At 43.8% G+C, this 18927-nt stretch overlaps 1 protein-coding gene across 9 annotated transcripts in view; it reads left to right on the forward strand.

Annotated features, from left to right (window-relative positions):
- The window catches only part of Dnajb6 (DnaJ heat shock protein family (Hsp40) member B6), a 64008-nt gene that overhangs the window by 3279 nt on the left and 41802 nt on the right, over positions 1 to 18927 (forward strand). For 5 of the 9 annotated variants that reach the window (XM_026381694.2, XM_077795909.1, XM_026381687.2 and 2 more), the window contains exon 2: positions 16410 to 16500. In XM_026381694.2, coding sequence (XP_026237479.1) covers positions 16436 to 16500 — 65 coding nt within the window. In that variant the 5' untranslated portion in view covers positions 16410 to 16435. Of the gene's footprint in view, positions 1 to 13532; positions 13622 to 16150; positions 16314 to 16409; positions 16501 to 18927 lie in introns of those variants that run through there. The other 4 variants (XM_026381692.2, XM_026381690.2, XM_026381688.2 and 1 more) reach the window with 4 other exon arrangements.

The following is an 18927-nucleotide window of genomic DNA, read 5'->3' on the forward strand; positions in this document are numbered from 1 at the left end:
GGTAGCTGCAAGCCCCTTAGTGAGTAGGATGGATCAGTGGCAAAATTGAACCAATGCTGTAAGATTTCAGAGGGAACTTGACCCTAAACAGAGATTGAGAAGAAAAGTGAAACTGGTCGAACAAAGGTAATAAAATGATGATGTAGGAATGGAAAGACAAGGGTCAAGCTACCTGGAGAGAGTGACACTGGGTAGGTCAGCCAGTAAGATTGGACATTTGCTTTGTTTTTGATACTGGGGATTGAATCCTTGGGGTGCTTTATTACTGAGCTACAATTCCCAGCCTTTTTTGAAATAAGGTTTCCCTAAATAGCTGAGGTTGGCCAGGATCTTGTGATTCTCCTGCTTCAGCCTCCCAGAAATCCTTGGGAGTATAGATGTATGCCACTGCACATACTTTATTGTATAGGAGATTGAATCCAGGGGCTCATATCCATTGAGCCTACATCTCCAACTCTTTTATTTTTTTATTTTAAAACAGGTTCTTGCTAAGTTACTGAGGCTGGCTTCAAACTTGGGATCCACTTGCTCCAGCCTCCCCAGTAGTTGGGATTACAGGTTGGCATCACAGTACCTGGCTTCATGTTTTTATTATATTACTGATAAGGTGTTTGTCAAACTTAATATTTGGCTCCTTTCATGTTAGTATTCTACTTAAGAAATAAATTTCAAAAATAATTTTTTAAGGTTTGGAAAATTGGATTTTGGTAAATATTAAAAGGATTTAGGCCAGGTTTGGTGGTGGCATGCCTGTAATCTCAGCAATTACAGGCTGAGGCAGGAGTATCACAAGTTCAAAGGCTGCCTCACCAATTTGGTGAGGCCCTGCCTGGGGAAAAAGGGGAGGGTTTGGGTAGGGACTAGGGATGTAGCTCAGTGGTAAAGCGCCCCTGGGCTCAATCCCTGGTACCAAAAAAGAAAAGTATTTGGATTCCTAAGGCTCATATATAGTACCTATCAAAGAGGAGACAGGTTCAGTTTATTTATACTGCTCTTGTGTATTGCAGAAGCTGTACTTTATTTGGCTGTAGCTTGGTTTTCTCTGAAAATTGTTACCTTATCTAAAATTTATAAGGACTTTTTTGCCATTCGGAATAAACAAGAGTGACTATTATTTTGGCTGCCAGACGCTTGAGCTATCTGCATATTCAAGCACTCCAGGCATTTTAGGAATCTTCAGCTGCAGTTGAAAATTTTTTTTTCGTCTTTTGAGGGGAGGAGTAATTTCCTCACACAGTATGATTTTGACTCCTGTAAAACTGTTTTTACCACCACAAGCATGTGAAAAGTCTGTTAAAATTTATGTTGTCCATACTCGCACACATTTTGTCTTGGTATGTGCACCAATAATTCTTTTTATTTATTTATTTATTTTTATTTTTTATTATTTTTTTTAGAGAGTGAGGGGGGGGAGAGAGAGAGAATTTTTAATATTTATTTTTTTTTTTAGTTCTTGGTGGACACAACATCTTTGTTGGTATGTGGTGCTGAGGATCGAACCCGGGCCGCACGCATGCCAGGCGAGTGCGCTACCGCTTGAGCCACATCCCCAGCCCTCTTTTTTTTTTTTTAAAGAATTTTTTTTTAGTTGTAGATGGACACAATATCTTTATTTTATTTATTCATTTTTTATGTGGTGCTGAGGATCTAACCCAGTGCCTCACATGTACAAGGCAAGCACTCTACCACTGAGCCACAACCCCAGCCCAGTGCATCAATAATTCTTACTTCCTTGTGTCACTTTGGCTTGATCCTCCGGGCTTGGCCTTGAATCTGAAGGCCTTCATTTGTACCTAGACAGAAATGTCCAGAGTGCTCACGGGATGACTTGGGAGTTGGTCACACCATCTGTGTGTAACAGATGATGACTGCTGTTTGAAAGAACAACCTTTGACCTGGAGTCATGGCAAAAGCTTCCTGTGTGTGTCTCAGGAACATATTGGGGCATTCAGGGTACAGGTGGAATGCATTAGTAGATCTGTGATGAGGAGTGATGATGATTTACTACTGTGGCTTCCTCCCCCCCTTTTCTTACCTGTGTGTTATATTCTGGGAATTCAAAAGATGATGAAATGACATTTAGGAAAGGTCTCCAGATTTATGACCTTTTCATTTAAAATTCCCTACTTCTGTTCCATTAAGCAAATTTTCCTGCACTAAATTTGTTTGATGCCCAACATGAATTGAATTCCTCTGAAAATAAATATTTAAATTACCCATTTATAGGCTAGTAGAAGAAATAGGCATATTAATTTGTTATGTCCTATTCTAGTGCTGGGGATTGAACCTAGGGGTGCTTAACCACTGAGTCACATCCTGAGCTTTTTATTACTTTGAAACAGGGTCTTTCCTTGTTTCCCAGGCTGGCCTGAACTAGGAATCCTTCTGCCTCAGGTCCCCCTTTCAAGCTGGGATCACAGGTTCTGCCACCGGAGCCTGGCCCTACTAGAACATTCAGACAGGAAGATCACATGTTCAAGACCAGCTTGAGCAACATAGCAAGGCCCTGTATAAAATAAAAAGGGCTGGGGGCATGTGCAAGGCTTGTGTTTCATCCCCAGCATGGCATAAAACAAAACCCCACAAAAATTAGTAATAAGACTTAAAAATGTAACTTTTGGGGGGGGGGTGCTGGTAGTGGTGTTGAGGATTGACTCAGTGCTTTACCACTGAGCTTCATTACATTCCTAGCCCTTATTTAGAGACAGGATCTTCTATTGCTGAGGCTAGTTTTGAACTTGGGATCCTCCTGCCTTAGTCTCTAGAGCTGTTGGGATTACAAGTGTAATCACTCTTCTGAGGTAAGTGTAATTATTGTGATTTAGCTCACCTGTAGAGTAATTGTGGAGGGTAGTTAATTCAACTTTTGGGAGCTGAATTACTGCTTGGGGATTGAGGAAATAGCATATAAAGCAAAACAACAGTAGGGGAATAGGTATCCTCTAGTCTTCTAGAAAGATGATCTTTGTGATGTGAGGTATACCTAGTCCTAATATCTTTGGGTCTTAGTCCCAGTACTTACAAGTTAATTTTTTTTTTTTTTGTATTTGTAAGATACATCTGGAGAATGTTGAACGTGTAAAATAATTTGGTGGTAGGGGGTACAGGGAATTAAGCTCAGGGGCATGCAACCACTGATCCACATCCCCAGCCCTATAGAGACAGGGTCTCACTGACTTGCTTAGTGCCTCACTTTTGTTGAGGCTGGCTTTAAATTCTCCATCCTCCTGCCTCAGCCTCTTGAGCTGAGCTGTGTGGTGGTAAATAATTTAAAAAAATTTTTTTTCTTTTGTAGTTGTAGATGGGCAGAATGCCTTTATTTTGTTTATTATGTGGTGCTGAGGATTGAACCCAGTGCCTCACGCATGCTAGGTAAGTGCTCTGTCACTGAGCTACAGCCCCAGACTGGTAAATAGTTTGTTGTCTGGATTAAAAAAAAAGTTTTTAACATTTAAGAGGCCGGCTGAATTGGAAGGAGAGAATTTCTTTCTTAGCCACAGTTTCTCCTTGGATAACTAAAGGTTTCTTTTTCTGGTTATTTTTTCGAACTTTTAAAACATAATGTAAATAGGTAAGAATTGCTGGTTTTAGTCTTTTTCATCCATGTAGTTGGTTGCTTCATCTGGCAGGTATGGTGCATTGAATGCCGACTTCTCTTTGGGCTAGGTCTAGACTCAAATAGAATAAAATTTGTTCTCTTTCAACAATATCTAGCATGTATTGGTATGCAGTGCCATTTTAAAATTTCATTAATTTGGATTGGCTAATATAAATTCATGCGAAGTGGACTTTGGGATCATACTGAATCATTGGGGGGGGCGGTGCTTGTTTGTAGGACAGATTGGCAGGTTTACATCCTGCCTGTTGCAATAGTATCATGGATTAGGATTAGCAGTTCTTTCTTAGACAAGTTCCTGTTGCATACACCAGCAACAGTTTGCTTTCTATCTATTTAATATTTATTGGGTATTGGAAATCTAAACCAGGGACTCTACCACTCAAGCTATGTCCCCAGTCCCTTAAAATTTTTTTCTTTTTTTTTGTTTTGAGACATGGTCTCCCTAAATTAACTGATGCTAGCCTTGAACTTGGGCTCTTCCTTTCTCAGACTCCCTTTTGCAGGGGGATTACAGGTGTGTGCTGTGTATCATTATGCCTGGCCGGACAGCTATCCTTATTTCTGTTTCTAGGCTGTCAGGAGCTTATTCTTCCAGTTCATTGTTGATTTAGTTCAGCGTTTTAGCTGCACGTAATTATATCTTGTAGAAGCACCATCACCTTAACCCGTTTGGCTGGTATGTAGCTCAGTGGTAGACAGCTTGTGTGAGAAAGGCCCTGGTTTTTTCTTTTCCTTTTTTCTTTTTTGGTGCTGGGGATTAATTTAGGGCCTTGTGCATGCCTGGCAAGCACTCTACCAGCTGAGCCCAAGGCCCTGGTTTTGAATTCTAACACTTCAAAAAAATAACACAAAATTTAGGTCCCCTGTGGTCTTCCCCCCCACCCCCCACCCCACCCCGCCAAGCAGTAGTACCAGGGTATGGCATCTGGTGGGCATGCATCATCTGTGTGAAGAGTGTGTGTTGGAGTACATGCCTGTAATCTCAGTGGCCGAGGAGGCTGAGACAGGAGGAGTTCAAAGTCAGCTTCAGCAAAAAAAACAGGTGCTAAGCAACTCAGTGAGACCCTGTCTCTAAATAAAATATAAAATAGGGATGGGGATGTGGCTCAGTGGCCAAGTGCACCTGAGTTCAATTCCAGGTACCAAATAAAAGAGTGAATGTTGGGAGGCTAGGCTGTAGGTGTCAAAGCAGTTGCTTACCTTGTGTTAGGCACTGGGTTTGATCCTTAGAACCACCTTAAAAAAACAAGGCATGTTGTCCATCTGCAACTACAAAAATAAAAAAAATGAGTGCTTGAAGACAGATAAGATTTGGAATGTAGTAATCTCAGTAAATCCTTCATGATTTGGTTAAAAGTAAAAGAAAGGCCAGCAATTAGGTGGAAAAATGGGCAAGGATGTTGATAAGCAGGCCTTGGGAAACTAAGCTGTAGATGGTTCTTTTTTTTTTTTAATAGAATTTTTTTTTAAGAGAGTGAGAGAGGAGAGAGAGAGAGAATTTTTAATATTTATTTTTTAGTTCTCGGCGGACACAACATCTTTGTTGATATGTGGTGCTGAGGATCGAACCCGGGCCGCACGCATGCCAGGCGAGCGAGCTACCGCTTGAGCCACATCCCCAGCCCTGTAGATGGTTCTTGAACCTCAAAGGTACTTAACTGTACAGCCTGGTGGTACAGCCAACAATTCCTGTGACTCAGGAAGTTGAAGCAGGAGGGTCCCAAGTTCAGGTCAGCTTGGGCAACCGAGTGAACCCCTCAGCAAGTCAGCAAGACCCTGATTCAAAAAGTGGGGGTCGGGCTAGGATTGTGGCTCAATGGTGGAGCACTTGCCTGGCATATATGAGGCCCTGGGTTCTATCCTCAACACTCCATACAAATAAATGAGTGAATGAATGAATGAACAATAAGAAAACAGGGCTGGGGATGTGGCTCAAGCAGTAGCGCGCTCACCTGGCATGTGTGTGGCCTGGGTTTGATCCTCAGCACCACATACAAAAATGTGTGTCTGCCGAAAACTAAAAAAAAAAGTATTAAAAAAAAGAAAATAAAAGATTAATAACTAAAAAATATTTAAAAATAAAGTGGGGGGTGGCTGGGGCTGGGGGCATACGCGTGTAATCCCAGTGGCTTGGGAGACTGAGGCAGGAGGATCTTGAGTTCAAAGCCAGCCTCAGCAAAAAGGAGGTGCCAAGCAACTCAGTGAGACCCTGTCTCTAATAAAATATAAAAAAAAAAAAGGCTGCAGGGGCTGGGTTGTGGATCAGGGGTAAGGTCCTTGCCTAGCATGCGTGAAGCACTGGGTTCGATCCCTGGCACCACCTAAAAATAGAAACAAAATTAAAGGTATTGTGTCCATGTACAACTTAAAAAAAAAAAGGCTGGCGATGTGGCTCAGTGATTAAGCACCTCTGGGTTCAATTCCCAGTATCAAAACAAAAGGGAGGTGCTGGAGATGTGTGGTAGAGTACCCCGTGGTTCTCAATTCCCAGTACCAAAACAAAAACAATGAGCAGTTAGGCTATACTTACTATGATGGAAAAATCAAGCAAGGAAGTATTTCTGAGGACTGCAAAAACCTGAGGCTGATAATAATAATAATCAGAATGTAAATTGGTGCCAGCCACCTCTGAGGCAGTTGGGTAGCAGGTCTGTCTTTCACTTGGGGTTGAACCCATAGGTCCTTTTAACACTGAACTTCATCCCAAGCCCTTTTTGTTTATTTTTAAGAAATTTTGAGACAGGGTATGGGTAAGTTGCCAAGGGTCATGCTCAGTTTCCAAGGCTAGTCTGGGATAACAGGCTTGCATGACCGCCCTCACTTTTTTTCTTTTCCCTGGGGATAGGATCCAGGGCCTTGGATATGTTAGAAAAGTGCTCATCCACCGAGCTACAGCCTCAGCTCAGTATCTTTGGTTTATTTGATTATTATGATGATTATTTTGGTGGTGCTGGGGATCAAACCCAGGGCTTTGTGCATTTGAGGCAAGCACTCTACCAGCTGAGCTATCTATATCCCTAATCCTTAATTTGAAAGCATTCCGAAGCCTACCTAGAGATCTTGCTTCCCTGAGACAGCAGTGGTGAAGAGGGCAGCTCTAGAACCTTGGGCCTGATCAGGCCCACCTTTGTGCAGTTGTCCTGTTGGGCAGTGATTGTGCTGACCTTTGTAGGGCTGAAAGGAGGGAGAGTAGATGAGACTAGTACTCCCCGTAGTAAGGGCTCAGGTATTATCTGTAAAACTGACTTTCGTGATGTCAGGGTATTTGTTGTGTGGTTTGAGATGGCAAAAAGCTGATGGACCTTATATGCAGACTTAGAGATTGAATTGATTGAATTGATAGGAATGTCCTGCCCAGGTGTACTGGGAAAGAGGTGGTAGGGTGGGTTGGAAGCTAGGTAGGAGTGTTCTGGAAAGGAGCAGTTCCTGCCCCACAGGATCTATTTCATCTGGATTAGGTACTGTGTTTTTTGCTGTGTAGCTTGTTCTGCTCCATTTAGCTCAACAAAAGAACCTGCAGCAGTTTTCATTTTGGGTTATCATTGTGTCTGAAGGGACTTTTGGCAATGTCTGGAGACTTTGGTGGTTTTTTTTTTTTTGGGGGGGGGCGGGGGTTTACCACTGAATTCCATCTCCATCCCTTTTATTTTTTTTATTTATTTTTTTTTAAAAGAATTTTTAATATTTATTTTTTAGTTTTCGGCGGACACAACATCTTTGATGCGGTGCTGAGGGGGGAGAGAGAGAGAGAGAGAGAGAGAGAGAGAGAGAGAGAGAGAGAAGAATTTTTAATATTTATTTTTTAGTTCTCGGCGGACACAACATCTTTGTTTGTATGTGGTGCTGAGGATTGAACCCGGGCCGCACGCATGCCAGGCGAGCGCGCTGCCTCTTGAGCCACTTCCCCAGCCCCTCCATCCCTTTTAATTTTTTATTTTGAGAGAGGGCCTTGCTAAGTTGCTGAAGCTGACTTCTTGCCTCAGCCTCTCAAGTTGCTGGGCCTGGAGACTTTTTTGATGGTCCCAACTGGGAAGGTGTTTCACCCATCCAATGGGTAGAGGCCAGGGATCTGCTAAATAATACAATGCACAGGACAGACCCCTGACCCACAGGACTGAAGCGGGATGCCTATTTCTCTACCTTCTACTGTCTGGCATTGAATGAGATAACTTGGGTAAGTTGCCTCTTCCTGGCTCTGCAAGAGACCCTGGGTAAACCTCTGTTTCTCTGAGTTTGTGGGATAGAGTTAGGTGTGGGGCAGGGGGAAGTTCAGTGAATCTTTGTATTGGAAAAAAAAAATTTTTTTTTTTGGGTACTGGGAATTGCACCAAGGGCCTTGAACATGCTAGGCAAGTATTCTACCACTGAGCTACATCACCAGTCTTGAAGTTCCTTTTTTTTTTTTTCCCCTTTATTCTTTTTTTCCCCTTTCCCATGGGCACTTTGAGATGAGATTTCCTTGCCTGTTTGGGTTGTTTGAGTCTCTCTTTGTTCACTACTTTTGTTTCTTTTGTGATGCTAGGCTGGGGAAGAAACCCAGGGCAGGGCCTTGGGCATTGGTCCACAAACGGTCTTGATTGCTGGGCAACACCCTCACCTTTTTTCCTTTGTCTCTTTGTCTCTTCTTCCCCAGAAAGTAAACCCAGGAAGGGCCTCCCTCTCCTTCCCCCAGGCCCAAATCCATCCTGCTTGGGTTTGGTGCGCAGACAGGTACACACTGGAGACACAGACACACACACACACACACACACACACACACAAAAAAAAAAAAAAAAAAAAAAAAACGGGAAACATCACTGTTTTGTTTTGGTTTGTTTCTCTCTTAACCTCATCCAGGCCTTCCCTCATAACTCTCAGGGGTGGGGGAGGGAAGGTGTTTACCTTGGACCTCTAGTGGAGACAGCCTTGGGAGCGACTACTGCTGGGGAATTGGAGTGAGTGGGATGGGGGAAGTGTGGATTATAGTTCAAATTCCAAGGGTCTGGCAGAGGCACAGAAGCTGTCTCCTAGGTGGGGCATGTTAAAGGCTAAGGAAAGTGATCAGATACCAGCGGTGTGTCCCCCCCACCCCCCAGTGCCTCCAGGACTTTACTGTGTGTGTGTGTGTGTGTGTGTGTGTGTGTGTCTTGAAGTTCCTTTTTTAATAAAGCAGTTAAAACTGTGTACCAGTGTCCTCTTTCCCATGGAGAAGGGATAGACCCATAAATCATGTATTTCTTAATTTTCTTTTTAATTCTTAAGCCATTTAAGGGCTTCTGCAATGTGAATTGGTACGTGTAGGCCTAGAAGTTTACTTGATGGCAGAAAAAAATCTGTCCCTATGGTCTCTACCCTCTATTTTTATTTTGATATTGGAGATTGACTTTGGGCACTTTATTATTACTGAGCCACATTCCCAGCTCTCATTTTTCTGTTCTGAAACAGGCTCTTACTAACTTGCTTAGGACATAACTAAGTTTCTGAGGCTGGTCTTGAAATTGTAATCCTCCTGCCTTAGCTGTCTGAGTGGTTGGGATTATAGGCATGTGCGAGACTGAGCCTGGTGCACCTTCTGTTTTTAGAATTTGAGTGCATATGTTGTGATTTGTGTCAGAATTTTTTCTATCTTCTCTGTACGGGGTTATTCCTGATTTTCCCTTCCTCAGTAAATATCAGCTTTGTCTGCCCCAGTGACTCCATGCTCCTTCCCTAACATTCTGTATGGAGTTTGTTAGTTGTGATTTGTGTTTACTTGCCTGTCTTCACTGAACTTTTTTTTTTGTGTGTGTGTGCACTCTGGGGATTGAACCCAGAGTGCTTTACCAAAATTACAACCTTAAATTTTTTTTTTTTTGCTTAGAGCATTTTATGGTTTGCTTGAGGCTGGCCTTGAAACTGTCCTCTCCTACCTTTTTTTTTTGTGTGTGTGTGTGGGGGTGATTATTAGGGATTGAACTGGTGGGGGGGCTTTCAACCACTGAGCTACATCCCCAACCCTACAGGGTCTCACTGAGTTGCTGAGCTCCTTGCCATTGTTGAGGCTGGATTTTGAACTGGCAGTCCTCCTGCCTCAGCCTTACATAACTGGGATTACAGTTATGTGCTACCACGCCCAGCCTGCCTTCCAACCTTAGCCTTCTTGTTTCTGGGATTATAGGCATGTACCACTGCATGCCAGCATTATGTTTCTCCAGAATTATTGGCTTCTGTTGTTCTCAGAGCTAGCATAGATGTTACAAACAGCAAGTTTGGGTTTTTCTTTTCTTTTTTTAAAATTTTTTTTTTTATTTGTAGGTGGACACAATACCTTTATTTTTATTATGTGGTGCTGAGGATTGAACCCAGTGCCTCATGTGTGCTAGGCAAACGCTCCTCCACTGAGCCACAACTCCAGCCCCTGTTTTTTTTCTTTTTGTGGTTCTGGAGTTCAAACCCAAGGCCTCACACACTGTACCACTGGGCTATATCCCCAGCCCATAAATAGTAAGTTTGTATGGGCAAGGTCACTCAGAATTAAAGCATTGTTATCATAGCAGATTTGGTTGGTTGGACAATGAACTAAGCTGTGAACTCTCTTCATCTGCTCCAAAAGATAATGCAAAGGCAGGATAGTAATCCCAGGTTCAAGTAATCCCAGGTTCAAAAAGACCTGGGGGCGGCTTGGGTTGTGGCTCAGTGTCAGAGTGCTCGCCTGGCATGTGTTAGGCACTGGGTTCGATTCTCAGCACCATATACAAATAAATAAAGGTCCATAACAACTAAAAAAAAGGGGGGGGCTTGGGTGGCTCAGTGGTAGAGCACTCGCCTAGCACATGCAAGGCCCTGGGTTCGATCCTCAGCACCACATAAAAACAAGTAAATAAAATAAAGGTATTGTGTCCAACTACAATTAAAAAATAAATATTAAAAATAAAAGACCTGGGTGTTTATCAGAGTTTTATTGTTACCAGGAGAGTCACAGTTGCCTTCCCATTGCACTGGTTCAGAAAGAGATATAGGAGTCTTATTCTCTTCTGTGAATGGCAGTCTACCTAGACTGTCTCTGAGCATTCATGTTGGATTCCTGCTAAGAGCCTGTAACATTTGGACATGCTCAGAGGGGAGGGACCAGTTAGGTTGGGTTTCTTAGAAGGAAATAGAAGTAGTAGAGTCAGTATCGCAGCACTCCAGTCAGAATAGCAGCTATTATGAAGATAAGCAACAATAAGTGTTGTTGAGGATGTGAGGGGAAAAAAGGCACACTCATACATTGCTGGTGAGACTGCAAATTGGTGTGGCCAATATGGAAAGCAATATAGGGATTCCTTGGGAATCTGGGAATGGAACCACCATTTGACCCAGCTATCCCTCTCCCTAACCCAAGACTTAAAACAGCATACTTCAGGGACACAGCCACATCAATGTTTATAGCAGCACAATTCACAATAGCTAAACTGTGGAGCCAACCTAGATGCCCTAGAGTGGATGAGTAGATTAAAAAAAATGTGGCATATACACACAATGGAATTTTACTCAGCAATAAAAGAGAATAAAATCATGGCATTTGCAGGAAAATGGATGGTGTTGGAGAAGATAATGCGAAGTGAAGTTAGCCATTCCCCCCCCAAAATGCCCAGTGTTTTCTCTGATATAAGGAGGCTGACTCATAGTGGGGTAGGGAGGGGGAGCATGGGAGGAATAGATGAATTCTAGATAGGGCAGAAGGGTGGGAGGGAAAGGGAGGGGGGCAGGGGATTAGCAAGGATGGTGGAATGTGATGGACATCATTATCCAGAATACATGTATGAAGACTCAACTTGGGTGTCAACATTCTTTATATACAAACAGATATGAAAAATTGTGGTATATATGTGTAATAAGAATTGTAGGGCTGGGGTTGTGGCTCAGGGGTAGAGTGCTTGCCTAGCATGTGTGAGGCCCTGGGTTTGATCCTCAGCACCACATAAAAACAAATAAAAATAAAGTTATTGTATCCATCTACAACTAAACAAAATTTAAAAAAAGAATTATAATGCAAAAAAAAAATACTAGTCAAGAGAGGGAAGCATCATGATAAAGCCCCCACCCACATAGGCAGCTGTGTGGAAGAGAAACCAAGATCTGCTTTCTAAAACTGAACACGTACCAGAGGGTGAACATTCCCTGGAGACCTGTGGAACAGGATCAGGGAGAAGACATCCCTAGGTTTCCAGTCAGGACCTGCCTTTGGAGATGGCGAGGGTGGTTGTAGGAGGTGATCATAGACAACCCCATAACTCTGGATTCTGACTAGCAGGTTCCAGACAGCAGCCAGCTGCTTGTCCTTCGATCCTGTATTGGAAGATTAGCTCACTGTTTTTTGTTCTGGGTCTTGGAATGTTAAAGGTCAAATAACAGTACTTGGGATCAAATAAGTTGACAAATCCTGAAATCATGATATTTACTTCTGGTAAGTAGCTGCTGTCGTTTAAAAAAATATTTGTTCCAAGTAAGTTGGTATTGCAAAAGGATTTACTTGAATCATGAAGTGTTTTATTGTGGGTTATTGGAAGTGAGCCTCAGTGTTCCTTTAGCAGAATGGGTGGACCTGGAAGACCTGATGTAGCTCAGTGGTAGAGTTTTCCTAGTTTCCATCCCTAGTGAGGACATGACATCCTTGTAGATGGGTTTTCTAACTAGGTGGTTCATGTCCTGCATGCTCACCCCCACACCCCTGGATACTCCCCTCCTGTTGTTATTGGAAGATCATCTTTGCCCTCCCCCACCCCTCCCACTGCCTTACTGGGGATTGAACCCAGGGGCATTCCAGCACCGAGCTACATTTCCAAACCTTGTATTTTAAAGACAATATCTCACTAGGTTGCTTAGGCTAGCCTTGAACTTGGGATCCTCCTGCTTCAGCATTTCAGGTTCCCAGGTTGCTGGGATTATAGGCAGGCACCAGCATACCTGGCTTCTGTTATGTTTAGGCATGCATTTATTCATGTGTATGTGTTTATTTATTGGGGACCTGGGGATTGAATCCAGGGCCTGGCTTATGCTAGGCAAGCACTCTACTACTGAGCTACACCTCAGTTTGTGAAATAAGTTTAAATTCATAGGAGAATCATGGAGAAGTAAAAGTTTCCTGTGTGTTTTTCACCCAACTTTTATTAATAGAATATCTTACGTAACCATGGTGTGTTTCTCAAAACGAAGGAATTCACTTGGGGCAGTATTGTTCCCTCTGCTTCCCACGCTGTAGCTCCTTTTCCGTTCCAAGAGCCAATCCAGAAACCAAGGTTGCATTTGGCTCGCCTTTGTTGGATACCCCTAGGCTGACAGACCTGTCTTTTCTTGACCAGCCTATGATTTTTGTTAGTTCTTTACTTTTGCTTGGCTATAAGTCCTGGGCTCATCTTGTACCTCTCCTGCCTCAAACCTGGCATTTCTTGTTATAGTGAATGTTCCTCTAATCCCCAGCTGAGGGGACAGTGCCCCTTGTAAGGGCTGATGTTGTCCACTGCATGCCCAGGGGATCCTAGTGACGGATTCTGTAGTTGGCAGTTTACCTCTGCAGCGTGAGGCTCTTGCAGTGGTTAAGGCTAAGAAGCAGGGTGCTGGTAGAGGTAGAGGAGGGGATGGAATTGGAACATTTGGGAGCTAGGTGAGGCTAGGATGGATAGGACTGTGACGGTTTGTGTGGGTGTGTGGGTGTGTGGGCTTAGTGATGTTGGAGAGGGTGGAAGTCTCCAGGACCAAGCAGTGTAGGAGTTACGAGGGAGAGGCCAGGTGCTGGAGTAGGGAGAATCAGGGGTTAAACTTTGGTTCTGCTTGGGATGCCTGCTAAGTGCCCAAATGGCCACGTTGCTTGGTCATCATCTATTTGTGTCTGAAAGGCCAAAGAGAGACCTAAGGTTACGCTTATATTTTCAGCTTAGTTTTTGTATAGTGGTTTTGTCATAGGGTGAGTGGAGGGAGCCTTTGCATGGGCCATGGAAGACCCATCAGAGATTACAGGAAGGGCATTTGGGAAGACAGGCAAGGAGAACCTGAAATCTCTGGGTTGGTACCATGGAGGCTTCTCTTATTGGTGGAATCAGAGTTCCTTTCGTGTGTTTGGGTGGGACAGAAGTGGCCAGCTAAGGTAAAGAAGCAGAGGAGTATAAGCAGGTTGCAATGGGACTGCAAAGAGCAGAGATTTTGTTTTGGTTTTTCCTGGTACTGGCATTGCACCAGGGGCATCCTGCAACCAAACCATATTCCTACTCCTTAAATTTTAGTTTGTGACAGGTACTGACTGAGTTGCCCAGGCAGGTCTTGAGCTGGTCCTCCTATCTCAGTCTCCAGAGTTTCACAGATTACAGGTGTGTGCCACTGTGCCTGGCAGGTCAGGGTTTTGACTCTTCAGTTGGTTTTGTCTCATTCATTACCATTGAAATTGTTTTTCACAGAGTCTTCTTTTAAGAAAAATGGCTAGCATGGAGTGTAGCCCGCAAGCCAGGCCCTGTCAGCTAATGGTGCACGTCCATGCCCCAGTTATCCCTGTGCCTGTCTTGCAGGGCAGATATGTGGTAGCTGAGTCTTTGCAGAGGCAGATATGGCCTCCCAGTGTGATCCTGTTCTTTCCTCCATGCTCAGTGCCTTGCCGCAGCATCTTGTGCCACTAACATGTCACTCCCACAGATACATTAGTGCAAGTACAAGACAAACCGGCCTAAGAAGTGACACACTGGCTAGTCTCTTGCTACACATGGCTCAGGCAGAGGGTCTGATTGGAGCTGGAAGGCAGACCTGGTATTTCCAACCTTGTTCTGGTGGGTGCTGCTGTTGGCATTGCTGTTAAAATGTGCCTCAGAGCCTTTGCAGCAACAGCATTGCATTGCTGTTTTGATGTTTAGCTTTTCCCCCTAGAACTGAAGGGGTTCTGATTCTCTGCTGCTTTTTTGTGGCTTCTGCTATGTTGTGGCTGAACTTGAGATTTGGATTCCTGGAAGATAGAAGGCTGCTCTGCTCTTGGGTCTTAGGAGAATTTTGTAGTTCTGACTGGTCCAGTCCCCTTAAGGTCTTTAAAATACTCATGTGCTGTCACTGTAACCACCAGTAACCTTATTGCAATTTACTTTATTAAAAAAATTTCCCCAGTACTTTATGTAATGTGAACATTTCAAGTGGAGTTGAAAAAAACTATACCATGAACAACCATTTTGCCCATAGGTACATTGCTCAATTGATACTTTGCCTTGTCTATATCTGGCAAATGAGATTTAAAGGTTAAGTTGGAATAGTTATAAGAAAACAGTAATCACATAGGGTATTTTGACCTAATTGTTACTGAAAAAATTCTGGTAATCTGTTTAAGAAAAATATTTGGTACTGTAAATGCCAAGTTTTAGTCTTGTTCTTTTCTGAGTTATTTTTTTGGTACTAGGTATTGAACCCAGGGGTTCTTTACCACTGATCTATATCGCCACTACTTTAAATTGTTTTCTTATTTCTGATACAGTCTAGATAAGTTGCCGAGGTTGTTCTTAAACTTGTGACCTTTCTGCCTCAGCTTCCTGAGTTGCTGGGATTGTGTGTGCACTGCACCTCCTAGTTCCCGCTTGCATTTTTGTTTTTGCTTTAAGAAGTCCCCTACTGGGCTGGGGATGTGGCTCAAGTGGTAGCGCGCGCTCGCCTGGCATGCGTGCGGCCCGGGTTCGATCCTCAGCACCACATACAAAGAAAGATGTTGTGTCTGCCGAAACTAAAAAATAAATATTAAAATTCATTCTCTCTCTCTCTCTCTCTCTCTCTCTCTCTCTCTCTCTCCCTCTCTCTCTCCCTCTCTCTCCCTCTCTCCCTCTCTCCCTCTCTCCTCTCCCCCTCTCCCCCTCTTCCTCTCCCTCCTCTCTCTTAAAATAAAAGAAGTCCCCTACTTTGCTTTTTTTTTTTTTTGCTTCCCAGCAAACCCTCGGGTGCTTCACCATTGAGCTACACCCACAGAGCCATTTTTAAATTCTATTTTGATTTGTGGTGGGGTACTGGGGGTTAAAATCCAGGGGTGCTTAACCACTGAGCAACATCCCCAGCCCTTTATATTTTATATTTGAGACCAGGATTTTCTGAGTTGCTTAGGATCTCCGTATGAGGCTGAGGCTGGCTTTGAGCTTTCAATCCTCCTGCCTCAGCTTCCTGAGGATTACCGTGTGTTAGTTGGCAGTGATAACTATCTAGCTAGTGTTGAGGCAGGGCAGTGTTGTGCTGGTTCGATAGATGGGCACTTGGGCATTTGAAGGCAGATGGTAAAGTTACACTAGTAAGTGTAGTCCAGGGCCTTTCCCTTTTTCTGTCTGGGGAATGTGTGGGAGGTCTTTTGCTGTTTCCTGCTGTTCCCCTGAGAGCAGCAGAGCCATGGAGGGGTGTTTCTTAGGGCAGGGACAGTGTGTTCCTGTGAGCCCTTCAGCCTTGCCCAATGCCTGGCCTGGGAATGCAGTAAGGGGGGAGGTAGCTGAAGCTTCCCAAGCGCGCCTGTGTCCAGGGAAACAGATACAGAAAGCCTTTTAGCTGCTGGTCAAGTGGCCACCAGCCTCTGCTCAGGGCTCAGTCACCTGTTTGTTTCATTCAGTCTATAATTAGATGATTTCACAGCTTTTTTTCTTTAGCTAGAAGGGTCTTTGGGCCCAGGTCTTGAACCAGTTCCCAGACTAGGCCCAGACTGACAAGCTAGTGTCTGATGAACAGAAGTTCTCCCTGTGGGTCAGTAGGTACAGAGGTGATCTTCCTGTCCCCCCCCCCCCCCACAGGTCTTACCCTCATGAGCCACCCAACTTTGGCAGTCTTGTCAATGACCACACATTTTTAATTGCAGGACTTGTTCCAACAATCTGTTAAAACATGGTGGATTACTATGAAGTTCTAGGCGTGCAGAGACATGCCTCACCCGAGGATATCAAAAAGGCGTAAGTAGACTTATTTCTGAAATGATATATAAGATAATGTGTAAGCATACATTGGTAAGTGGATAGTATAACTGTTACCTATTAAAATGGCTTTTTTGATTTTCTTTTGTGATGTTGGGATTGTAACTCAGGACCTCACATGCTAGGCATGCGCTCTGCCACTGCACTATAACCCTAATTCTAAAACTGCTTTTAATGTAATATATCATCAATGAATGCCACAGTTTATTAATTTTTTTTTTTACATTGGATTAAGCCCAGGTGTGATGTTAAAACCCCCCAACTCCTCCCCACCTTTTTTAAAAAAATATTTGTCAGATGGGGTCTTGTTAAGTTGCTTAGAGCATCATTAAGTTGCTGAGGCTGGCCTTAAATTGGAGTGTTCCTGCCTCAGTCTTCTGAGTTTCTGGGATTACAAGAATATACCACTGTACCTGGCTGGTTCATGCAATTTTAATACGTAAACAATACAGATGAGCATTTTTTGAATTAGACGGCCTTACAGTTTACTTATCGGCAAGGTTGTCTAGTTATTGTTCCTTTGCTTTGGGACTGAATTCCTTATATGCCTGAAGTAGGTCAAAATTGAGAGGCCCCAGGACAAATGGTGCATGCCTGTAATCCCAGTGACTTAAGAGATTGAGTTTGAGGCCATCCTCTGCAATTTGGTGAGACCCTGCCTCAAACAGTAGAAACGACTGGTGATAGAGCTCAGGTTGGGGGACTCTCGTGTTAAGTCTCTAATACTACCCCTTGCTCCTTGATTTTTCCTTTCCTTTTTTTGGACTGAGAATGTGAAAATCTCTCAAACCCTTTGCATTGGACTCAGCGGTGGTGTTGACTGTCACTCTTATGCACCCCTTTCAGGCAGGGTAGGGGCCAGACCTGAAGCCTAACCCATGCTGCTGTTATATCCCTGCTGACCCTCATGAGTGCTGAGAACTCCTTCACTGCCCACTGTGCCTGTGTCTGTGCAAACAGGGGGAGTCCCAGGTTGCATATGGCTCCAAAGGACTCTGGATCCATTCAGTTCATTGAGGTGTTAACTGAGAACAGGACTTTCAAACAACTTTAAAAAACTCCTCAATATATGATGAAGTCTAAACTTCTAAATGGGAAAAGGGTCTTCCCCCCCTCCTTTCATTTGGAGCAGAAATAGTCCTTTCAAAACATTGAGCTTGGCACATACCTGTAATCCCAGCGGCTTGGGAGGCTGAGGCAGGAGGATCGCGAGTTCAAAGCCAGCCTCAACAAAAACGAGGCGCTAAGTAACTCTGTGAAACTGTCTTTAAATAAATAAAATATAAAATAGGGCTAGGAATGTAGCTCAGTGGCCAAGTGCCCCCGAGTTCAAGCCCTGATATATAGCACCCCCCCCCCAAAAAAAAGTTGAATTAGGGATAGGAATGTAACCTAGTTGTAGAGAAGATGCTTGGCATGCCCAAGTCCTTTGATTCCATCCACAGAAGTGCTTCAAACCAGTCAACCAATTAGGTTAAGATAGCTGTCAGTGTCTCCTGTTTCAGACCCAGCCAAGAGGCTACCTGGTCGGCACAGCCCACTGAGGAGAGACCAGGCTGGCCTGGGTACTGTCACTTTGGAGTGTGAGTATCTTGCACATCCTGTATGGGAGGCTGAGGGGTTTTATGCTACGTCTACACTGTTCTTATATTTTTTAGTTAATAGCCGCTTTTACAGAGAGACAGAATAGTGGAACAGAAAGATAGTTGAATTTCTTCTCCCCCCCTCCCCCTCCCCCAGGGATTGATCTCAGGGGGACTGAACTCAAGGTGACTGAACCATTGAGTCACATCCCCACCCTTGTTTTGTATTTTACTTAGAGTCAGGGTCTCACTGAATTCCTCAGTGTCTTGCTGAGGCTGGCTTTGAACTCCATCCTCCTGCCCCTGCCTCCCGAGCCACTGGGATTACAGTGTGCCACTGTGCCTGGCAATACTTTTGAATAATATTTTTGAATAAACGTGTAGTAATTTTATTTACTGATGGAATCACATGTCTGGCTTACTAGCATCGGAGAGCAGATTGATTTTGCTAAGTACGTGCAGGTTGATTTAAGCGTAACTTTAGAAACAGGCGGTTACCTTTAAAAGCAACAAATTTTCCCTATTAAGTTGCATAAATATTAGCTTTTCACATGAGCAAAATGATAACCATGGGGTGGCTGTTAGCTTTGCTGAGTGTGTTGATAGTTTCTATTTGAGGACTAAGGGGGTGTGGCTGCTATCTCCCCAGCCCCCCTTTTTGGTACCTGGGTTGAGCCCAGGTGTGCTTAACCATTGAGCAACATCTCCAGCCCTTTTTTATTTTGAGACAGGGTCTTCCTAAGTTGCTTAGGACCTCACTAAGCAGCTGAGGCTGGGTTTGAACTTTTGATCCTCCTGCTTTCGCCTCCCAAGCTGCTGGGTT

Source organism: Urocitellus parryii, chromosome 3 (assembly GCF_045843805.1).
Source record: "Urocitellus parryii isolate mUroPar1 chromosome 3, mUroPar1.hap1, whole genome shotgun sequence".
NCBI classification, from domain to species: domain Eukaryota; kingdom Metazoa; phylum Chordata; class Mammalia; order Rodentia; family Sciuridae; genus Urocitellus; species Urocitellus parryii.